This window comes from Orycteropus afer, unplaced genomic scaffold (genome assembly GCF_000298275.1).
Source record: "Orycteropus afer afer isolate SDZICR_OR568_19922 unplaced genomic scaffold, OryAfe1.0 scaffold00184, whole genome shotgun sequence".
NCBI lineage: Eukaryota > Metazoa > Chordata > Mammalia > Tubulidentata > Orycteropodidae > Orycteropus > Orycteropus afer.
Window position 1 is genome coordinate 4,098,317 of NW_006921771.1, and position 10,206 is coordinate 4,108,522.

A 10,206-nucleotide genomic window follows, 5' to 3' on the forward strand; every position below is an offset into this window, starting at 1 on the left:
GGGGACAGGAAGATTTCCTGCAGAGTGGGTTGCCTTTGGCATTAATCAGCAGAAGTGGAGACCAAAGAAATGGAAGCAGAGCTGCCTCAGCGTGAAAGGGTAGGACTTTTTTTGGTGTATGAGAGCATATCTAGGACTCCAGTGCATAAAACAGACAAAAATTTTATTGAAACAAATTTAAATTCAGCCTTTTTCTTTTACATGTAATATAACAGACCAGTGAGACCCAGTTGGACAAATGCTGCCCATTTGGCTTTGTTAACAGCCATCATCAGTCTTCATCTGTTTTGCTACCTTCAACCCCTACACTTTCCTAAAACACCACAATCGTATAAATAAATTAGTCCACAGGTGGTCATCGGTCATCCAATTGCAGTTCAGGGTACATTTGATTCCAGAAGTATTTCACCCTTCAGCTTGTCAGTGGGGTAGCTAGCCATTGGGTATGTGTGAAGAAGCTGTATGGGTGAGAGCTGATGGCTGCAGTCCTAGGTCTCCATGTGTTCATGACTCTTGCCTCATTTTTAACCTCATTGCATAATGAGTTGGGTCACTTTACAAAAGTCACTAAATAAAACTGAGTCATAGAATTTATATGTCTGTCAATTGATGTGATGATGCTATTTTGATAGAATACATAACATTATGGACTCAATTTACAACAGCATTATTAATTCTCTTATCTCACTGTGGTTGGGGGCTTATATTTTTCAGCATTCTTGCTTATATTCAAAGTGCAATACAAACAAAAGTCTTACTCCCCAGTTTCTTGCCTGCTTGAAACGTTGGCAAGATTTACTTAGTTATCTCTAGATTTTAGTTTACATCAACAGATTCCTTTTGGAAAAAGAGTATTATTGTATCCCTATGAATTAGTAGTGCCTAAGGCATTTGACTGCTAACCGGAGGGCTGGTGGCTCAAACCCACCAGCCACTCCACAGAAGGAAGGTTGGGCAATCTACTGCTGTAGTGATACCATCTTAGAAACCCAAGGAGGGGTCGCTATGAGTTGGATCCGACTCGATGGCAGTGAGTATGAATTATAGCAGATTCCTTCCAAGCAAATGTTTGAGGGATACACTGTTCCCTTTCACTGAAACTGGTTGAAACTCATGGAATATGGTACTAATTAAAAGAGTGTTTTCCAAGGAGGAACAAAAATAAGCACCGAAAAATATGGTTCATGGTCAAATAAGTTAGGGAGATGCTTGGTTAAGTAGATTTAAAGAGGTTTATTTTCTGCTGAAGTTCTCAAAGCTTTTATTTTTCAGACTATTATTTTTATTGTTATTGGAATAAAGGAAATATTCACTTTGTGAAAAATTAAAAATGTATGAAAGTCTATATAATGAAAGTGAGCTTCTGTCCCATCACAAAAGTGCTAACCTTTCCTTGTTTTTAAGTCTGAAATTTTCTTTCAGATTTTATGTCTATTTCAGTATGTATGATGTTGTTGTTGTTATGTGCTGTCGAATCAGACCCGACTCACAGAGCCCCCTCCTTGGGTTTCCGAGGCAGTATCACTACGGAAATAGATTGCCCCTTCTTCCATTCGAGGAGTGGCTGGGGGGTTTGAACCGCCAGCCTTCTGGTTAGCAGTCAAGTGCGTTAGGCACTAGGCTACCAGAGCTCCCTTGAGTATGTATACATACCCTTTTTTTTTTTCCTTTATAGACTTAGGACCAAATTATTCACCCCGGTTACTCATTTTTTTTTTTCAAGATTTTCTTTTGCTTATAAGTATATATCAAAGGAGCCTTGGTGACACAGTGGCTAAAGCACTCAGCTGCTAACCAAATTCAGGACTTTGAATCCACCAGACACTTCACAGGAGAAAGATGAGGCAGTCTGCTTCCATAAAAATTTACAGCCTTGAAAACCCTATGAAGCAGTTCTACTCTGTCCTATAGGGTCACTATGAGTTGGAAGCAACTCAAAGGCATGGTGGGTCTTTTTGGGCAAGCATATACAAATCAATCTCATGCTTTTCAATGGCTGTGTAGATCCCATTGTATGGCTGGTCTATCATTTCCTGCATTCTCATTCTTTCTTTTTTAAATTCTTTAACACACTCACATGTATTATGACCCTTATAGAGTTTAAATTGCAAAATAGGCAAGAACTTAATAGATCATGGTGTAGGGCTGTGTATTTGCTTGGTTGGTGTTTGGTTTTGTTTTATTGGCAAAACAATATGGAAAATGCTGCCTTCAAAGGATGTTAAATTATTGACCTGAAACTCTGTTGTGAATAGGAAAAAAAATCAACAAGAGCATCCTGGACAAGAAATTTGATAGGAAAGAAATATAAGTGGAATATTTAAAAAAAAAAAAACACCTAAAATTTCATTACAATAAATCTAAAAATGAATACAGCCATTATAAAGGCATTCTTTGATCATGTAGGAAAATAGTTTACATTATGCCGATAGTGTTACCCTTGGTGTACTAATCTGAGAGTCAGTAATTTTGCGTTATCTCTTATCTGCTAATTTGTTGAGAAGCCTTGGGTAAAGTCACTTAGTCCCATTGGTTTGGAACTGATGAGTGAATCTTTTTTGCTGATGAGTCAATTTTTTTCTCATTCTAGAATGGGGTAATGCACTAACCCAGATTATCTGAATTAATGTTAGATTATTTAAATAGTATGTGGGTATTTTAATGATGATAAAGAAATTCTATTTTTTCCTGCCCATCAGTGATGAGAAAATATTTTAACACTCATCTATCATTACAGACAAGCATGAAGCTAAATTAAAAGGAGTAATATATTTTCAAGCCATTGAAGAAGTGTATTATGATCACCTAAAAAATGCTAATAAGGTAAACACTGATTTTTCTATATTCCTAGAATTGTTGATGCATAGTTAAGTTGGGAAGAAGATAGTTTTGTTACATTTTGTTTTGAATTCTAAGCAATTTGGATTTGTTTTCCTGGTGTAATGGATAGATAATGATCAGAATGGTTCCAAAAAAGTAAGCATAGAAGTAACAAGGACAGTTGGAAAAAAGGCATGGAGAAGTATGGAAATATTTTGGGCCTGTTGGTTTGTGGGATACTGCAGAGTGACTCTGTTTTAGAGTTCTAGCAAAAAGCTACTGTAGTTAGTCCCAAACTTAGGATGGGTTTCCATTCCAACGACTCTGTTTCTGATGTGAGTATCTCTCTCTCTCTCTCTCTTTTTTTTTTTTTTTACTGCCTTTCCTTTTGTCAGTACTTTTATGGATCTTAGGAGCTCTGGTGACACAGTGGTTAAAGCACTCAATTGCTAATCAAAAAGTCGGTGGTTCAAACCCATCGGGTGCTCCATGGGAGAAAGATGAGTTACCCTCCTTCTGTAAAGATTCACAGCCTTGAAAACCCTATGGGGCAGTTCTACTCTGTCCTCTAGAGTCACTATGAGTGAGAATGACTCGTTGTCAGTGGGGTTGGTTTTGATTTTATAAATCTGATCTTTATTTGTCTTTGAACATCTGCAAGTGAACATCTGAGAATGACAACATCAGCAACATTATCTAAATTAGTGTTAGATAATTTAAATAGTAGGTAAATATTTTAATTATGATAATTATAATGAAAATACATTTTTTTCCTGCCTATAAGTGATGAGAAAGTATTTGCAGCAAATTCCATACTACAATATTATATGTAGTATGTATTATTAATGATAAGATATACAAACAAAACAAAACCAGAGGGTCGTCAGTACAGTTCATCAGAATGCAAATACATTGTAAATTAGAGACTACTCGTACATAATGAAGAGGCGGATCATGAAGAAGGCTCTTAGTAGTAGGGCTAAGAATAACAGCTACTATCTTTTGAGCACTTTCTGTCAGTCAGGTATCTTGCTAGAGCTTCACAAACTGACTTGAAAGTGAAGGACTGGGAACATTCCATAAGATGGAGTGTGCAGAAAGGTCAGAAAGATGGTCAGTACTGAGAAAGGTGTTGGAAACTGGAGTGGAGTATGGGTTATACTAGATAAAAAATAATGCTCACATTGATTTCTATAAATGGGAACTTTTGAAGAGGAAGAAGGCTTCACATATGTCTTATGTCATTTAGTGTTCTAATTTCAAGATGTTTGTTTTATATTCTTTTCCTTTTTAACTTTTAGAGTCCAAATCCATTACTCACTTTTAGTGTCAAGACCCATGACAGGATCTACTATATGGTGGCCCCATCACCAGAAGCCATGCGGATCTGGATGGATGTCATAGTTACTGGGGCAGAAGGTTACACTCACTTCTTGTTATAGTGAACTGGAGCAACAATCCACTTCAGGGCATACTGCAATAATCTCTTACAAGAATGAAGCCATATTCAATCCCAGATGGAAAGATCCAACAAACCCACCTCTTTGTGTATAAGCAGAACTGTTTTCAAAACAAGAAGTCATTTATAATAGAGGAAGAAGGAGTGTTAAGTCAAAGCTTGATCATGAGTAGCAAAAGAACTGAAGCACCTATGAGAAAAACACTATTTTGATAAATAACGTCACTTGCAGGAATATTTCTTACAAACTTCTTTTTTTAATTAATTGTTGGTTTTGGAGAAACAAACTAAATAGATTACAAAAAATGTTTGTATGCATTTTGAAATATGAAATTATTTTATCACCCTAATCATTACCGTTAACATTGACATTTTGGTGTTCAACTGGCTTTTTTAAAAATGGCGTTTTACTAAAGGTAATTTTATAAATATAAGCAAATAAAGACTTGGAGAGTGGAATTGGAGGAGAATATATTTTAGGAGGAGATTTTGCCTTACTTTTTAAGTACTGCACCAAAGCCAAAGACTTGGCATGACTTGTGTTTAACAGTAGGAGGTTCAAATGACAAACTGCATGTAGTGACATTTTACCTTATAAACTGGTATTTTGATGCCATAAAATACCCAGGAAGTTGAAGAGATCACCAGCATAATCTACTGTACATACATTGCAAGCTACTCTGTGTAAAAGAAGAAAGATCAAAAAGCTGGGTGTTTTAGAAAGAAGATTCTGTCACATTGAGCAGTTTTAAATAAAAAGAATATTTAGTATTAGCAGCTTGTTTTGCCCAAGATGTCTCCATTCCCAGTAGCTGATTTCCTTTGGCTTGTCTGGTCTCTTTGTTGCGGAGCACACCTGTTAACCACAGTCTCATGCAACATAACTATGAAATTAGAGCTCTGTTTATAACCAAAGAGCAGACTAATCAAAATATTTATTTACAGGAGTGGTGTAGCTCTATAAAAAGGCAAATGAAGTTCAACTTAGCATTGTCTGTAATGTACCATTTTATTACATATTTCTTTACAATTAGCCTTTGGTTTTTAGAGTTAAATTAATTTTTATCGAATGAAATGACTTCAGACAAGTTCTTTTCATAATGCTTGTCCAAATACCATCTATACTGGTTTATCTTGTTGTGTGTGTTTATAAGAATGAAAGTACTCGTTCCTTAAAGAAGGCAAAAATATAAGTAGAAAACAATAATTTATTCTCTAGTTCAAGGTGAGATGATTAGATTAGAAGTATCTCTCCAAAAAATCTTTGTCAAGCCTGACTGGGCACAATTTTTTAATTTTCAATGTGGTTTGCATACATGTTGCCAACAATAAATTTTTGCAACTGGATGACCAGTATTTTACTTGAAAGTGAAGGACAAAAATCACAATTGAAGGAGGCATTTCTATAATCTGTGTTTTTGTTTTTTTTTTTTTTCACAGATCACCTCTATACCCTGCAATGATCTAAGAGAATAAAATACAATTGATAAAATTTTGTTGGTTAATGTAAAAATGTATCTTTTCTATATTATTTGTTGCTTTTTCACATGATTGTAAAGGTATTATAATCAACTTTACATTTTGCATGATGTAGTAAACGTTTTAAATATGTATGTTAAAATATGGTGAATTTTGATTAAAATATTGACCTGATTTCACATTTGAGGATAAATTCATCCCTCATGTGGAAATTACCTATATGTAATATGATGGAGCAAAAGTCAATGGTAGAATCTAAATAAAGGTTGTTGTGTGTTAACATTATGATTTGTAGTTTATAAGCTGAAGTAATTAGAATAGCTCGAATCACATTCTTATTGCTGACAAAATGAGATAAACCTTGAAAATATCTGACATCTTATTGGGGCTTTTCTTGCACAAATGCATTTATTACTGGGGATTAAAGGATCATGTCTACTTACCTTTCTGTCCAACAGGGAAAAAAAATCATACAAATGTGAAGTAACACTATGGGACTTTATTTGGTGGGGTCCTCATTTGTCTCCTTGAACCAAAATAGATTGCAAAGACAGAAACTACTTTTAAAAATATTTCCTTTCACACTTTTGTATGTTAATGAAGACTAACTTGAAAATAGTTATCCTAAGCAGAAGCAAATTTGTCTCCTTCAAACCCATCACTGTCAGAAAAAGCATCTTGGCCACAATTTTTCCTGATTTGTTAGGCTGACAACCATGGATAGAGAAAATGGTCCTTGACTTTTCCTGCTTTTATGTGTAGTGTTTTTCCCACTATAATAAAGAATCAGATTTTTCATTTTGCTGCACATAAAATGACAGGAGACCTTCACAAATAAAAGGGAATAAAAGAGAGAGGAGTGATTGAGAATATTTACAATTATACACATCTATAGGGGTAGTTAATGTTGGTTCATTTGTAATGATTATGTAAGGAGATCTGGTGGTACAGTGGATATGCCATTTGACTGCTAATCAGAAGGTCAGTGGTTCAAACTCACCAGACGCTCCACGGGAGGAGGATGTGGCAACCTACTTTCATAAAAATTTACAGCCTCAGAAAACCAATGGGGGTCGCTATGAGTCAAAATCGACTCTGTGGCAGTGAGTTTGGTTGGTTGGATAGGGAGTGGTGCTTGTTAGGATATAAGGTCAGTGAGGTGACAGGCATCTGGCATCACATTCATGATTTAGTCCTAGAGTCTACAACAGGCCTCATGGAGATCAGGCAAAATAGTTCAGTGGCTTTGGGGTATGTCCTGAAATCAGATGGCTGCCCTTGCTATATATTTCTGGCATTACACCTCTCAAGACAGATCTATTCAGTGTTTTGCCATTATCCAACTTTTTCACTGTGCTCCAATTGGACAGGTTCTCAAGACTCCAAAGACATGCTGCCTTCTCTGGATCCAACCTTTGCCTTTAACTCTGGTACATATCACTGCTCCAAAACATATGACCAAATAGTAACATGGTTTTACTCAAAGGGTTGTATGAGTTCTCAACTCATTATTCAAGATCCCCAGGGATTACTTTAAAAGGTTTCAGACTTGGAGTCAGAAGCCCTTGTAAAACCATTGCAGATGTATACTCTTTCTGGGAAAGGATCACTTAGGGCATTATTACAGCCTTTCTCAGAATTTCCTGGTCTCCCCTTCATTCAAGGAACTCCATATATATATGTGTTGTTGTTGTTGTTATGTGCCGTCGAGTCAAACCTGACTCATAGCGACCCCTCCTTGGGTTTCCGAGGCAGTATCACTACAGAAGTAGGATTGCCCAACCTTCCTTCCGAGGAGTGGCTGGTGGGTTTGAACCGCCAGCCGTCTGGTTAGCAGGCAAGTGTCTTAGCCACTATGCTACCAGAGCTCCTTATATATTTATTTTTTTTATTTTTATTTTTTTAACTGACCCAGGTGAGGTTGTTTACAATGACAGGGGTTCTCAACAAGGACATCTCAGGGTACATGTGGACTTTTAAAAAAAATATTTTTGCCTAGGCTGTGTGCCAAGAGATTGTTACATAAGAGATCTGGGAAGGACAGTTGAGCTGAAAATCTTAGTATAATAACTGATGGACACCTAGGTTTGAAAAACCAGTGATTCAGGAGGGATGAGGCCCCCATATTAGTTTGGCATTGTTTTTGTTTTGATTTGTTTTCAATGCTCTGATCTGTACCTTCTCTGGTAATTTAAGTCAAGCAGGTTCCTGGCTAATTTGGTCCCTGGGCATACTCCCCATCCCAGGTTAGGAGCCAAAACTATAGCCCTTTGTGACCCTGCTTGCCTGTGTACCAACCAGCTTATATTATCTGCTGTTTCCAGCCTCTCATATTCTCAATTTATTAATCAATGCATCGTGGCCATTACTTGGACAAGAAGACTCTTCTTTCAATTTAGCTGTAATGGGAGTAAGGAGGCTGCTAACTGAAAGAGTGGAAGTTTGGCACCTCGGAAGAAAGGCCTGGTGATCTGTTTTTGAAGAAACATACATTAAAAATCCTATAGATCACAGTTCTATTCATGGAGTCGCCATGAGTTGGAATTAACTCCATAGCAAGTGGTAATAAAAAATAATGGCTAATTTTTGCCAATTTGATAGGTGGGGAAAAAAAAATCACGTTTTTAAATTAGTGAGCTTGTGCATAGTATCTGCTTATATGAATGTCTTCTATAACCTTTGGCCAGTCTTATTATGGTTATATATATATTTATCATTCTAGGAGCTGACTGAATGGGAATGTATTGATACTATGTTATCTGGGTTGTAAAATTTGTTTTTCCAGGCTCTCATTTGACTTAAGATGCCTTCTGCCATTCAAAACACTCAAATTTGTATACATCAAATGTATCTCCTTTTTTTTAAAAAAAAAAAAAATTAATTTTGGGGCTTCAAATCTTGCTCATATCCCCAGACTATATAAATAATCTCATAAAATTAATTTTAATTCTCTCAGTTTTATTCTTCTTTGAGACCCTTCATATACTTGGAAATTATTTTTGTGTACAGCATAAGGGAGAAGAATAATTCAATAATGAGACATAAAAATAGAGGGGGGAATTGAAAAGTGATGGGAGAATAGCCAAGTGTCATATTCCATTCCTTGTATTTGTACACGCAGGATGTAGGTTAGATCTTGGGGGCATTTCTGGTACAGGTTAAAACTGTCAAGGAGGTCATAGGGTCTTCCGAAACTGAGAGGTGCATCATACCTTCCGCTCCCGAGTGTCCCTCGGAAGATGAGATGGTTTTCTATCAAGGAACGTTGGATAACGTTTCCTCTTCTGGAATATTTAACAGCCAACTGAGAATGTAGTCACCCAAGACCACTCAAAACATCCCAAGGTGGCACAGGCAAAAACTTTCTATGACAAGCGCAAAGACAAGAAAAGACAAACAACCCTTCGCACAAATGCCTACCCCACTTTTTGAAAATAGTACGGTGTGCTCTTTAACAAGTTCCGCCTTCCAGCCGACAACGCATGCGCAAACTCAGTTCCTGTGCACTTTGCGGTTGTCTGTGAGAGTTTAGACGGGCGTAGGGACATCTGGGAAGATGGCAGGCTGGGGCATAACTGCGTTCACGGCTTGCCTACCTTGTCGGAGCTGGGGTTTCACGGCCGTCTTTTGCGGCCCCCACCGCGGCCTCAGCACCTTATTTGCACGAAAGAAGCTCGAGCGGGCTCCACAGTGGCCCCCAGGTCAGTGTTTGCAAGGCGAGAGTAAGAAGCGTTCTTTTGAGCATCCCTGGTTCGAACATCCAAGGTTCCATGATCCCCGGACCGGTGCGTTTTTGGCGCACCATTCAAAAATGCTCTTTCCCTCCTTCCTAGCTTCCCAATTATGAGCGCTTTCGCCAGTTCTGTTGAAGGCTGTGAGGAGAACTGTGCTGCAGGGTCGGGACGTCCTCCAGGACTGCCCAGGCCCTCGCTCGCGTTTTGTGCTAGGAAGTGTAAGGAGCTCTTGCTTTCTGGGTGCCTCCTTTGCGTTAAGCGCCAAATAGGAAAAAGTAACATGTACTTTCAGTGAGCTTGATTGTGTAGTTTCCCTTTTTTTTTTCTCTGCGGGTTCTAAGGTTTACAAATCGTGCTTGTGTTAGAACGTTTAGACCTGACCTCCCTTGACTTGAGAGACCTCAAAACACATAAGCATGTTTTTTGTAAAACTGTAAATTCCCTTGTCAAGCCTAATTTCTAGTTTTACCTTCTCCATGCCCCCGCTTAGTAAAAGACCTATATCATTACTTTACAATGAAAACTAGGATTTGAACCAAAACCCAGAGAACCTAAGTATTTCCTTTATCTTGTGTTTGACCCCGCCCCACTGTATGTAGTGTAGCTTCCTGAATTATAACCTTTTATGTTTTGGCTTTGTGTTTGGTCAAAAAATAAAAGGATATTATTTTGGCAGTTGTCAGATGCATGATACTTGGAATGGGAATTCATGTC

At 37.6% G+C, this 10,206-nt stretch overlaps 2 protein-coding genes across 2 annotated transcripts in view; both read left to right on the forward strand.

Annotated features, from left to right (window-relative positions):
• PHLDB2 (pleckstrin homology like domain family B member 2) overlaps positions 1-4,262 on the forward strand; it is a 103,190-nt gene extending 98,928 nt beyond the window's left edge. Inside the window, exons 16-17 of the mRNA XM_007947424.2 lie at positions 2,738-2,823; positions 4,122-4,262. Coding sequence (XP_007945615.1) covers positions 2,738-2,823; positions 4,122-4,262 — 227 coding nt within the window. The remainder of the gene's footprint in view (positions 1-2,737; positions 2,824-4,121) is intronic.
• A 4,949-nt stretch (positions 4,263-9,211) lies between these two features.
• Positions 9,212-10,206, forward strand: part of ABHD10 (abhydrolase domain containing 10, depalmitoylase) — a 22,990-nt gene continuing 21,995 nt past the window's right edge. Inside the window, exon 1 of the mRNA XM_007947440.2 lies at positions 9,212-9,459. Coding sequence (XP_007945631.1) covers positions 9,315-9,459 — 145 coding nt within the window. The 5' untranslated portion in view covers positions 9,212-9,314. The remainder of the gene's footprint in view (positions 9,460-10,206) is intronic.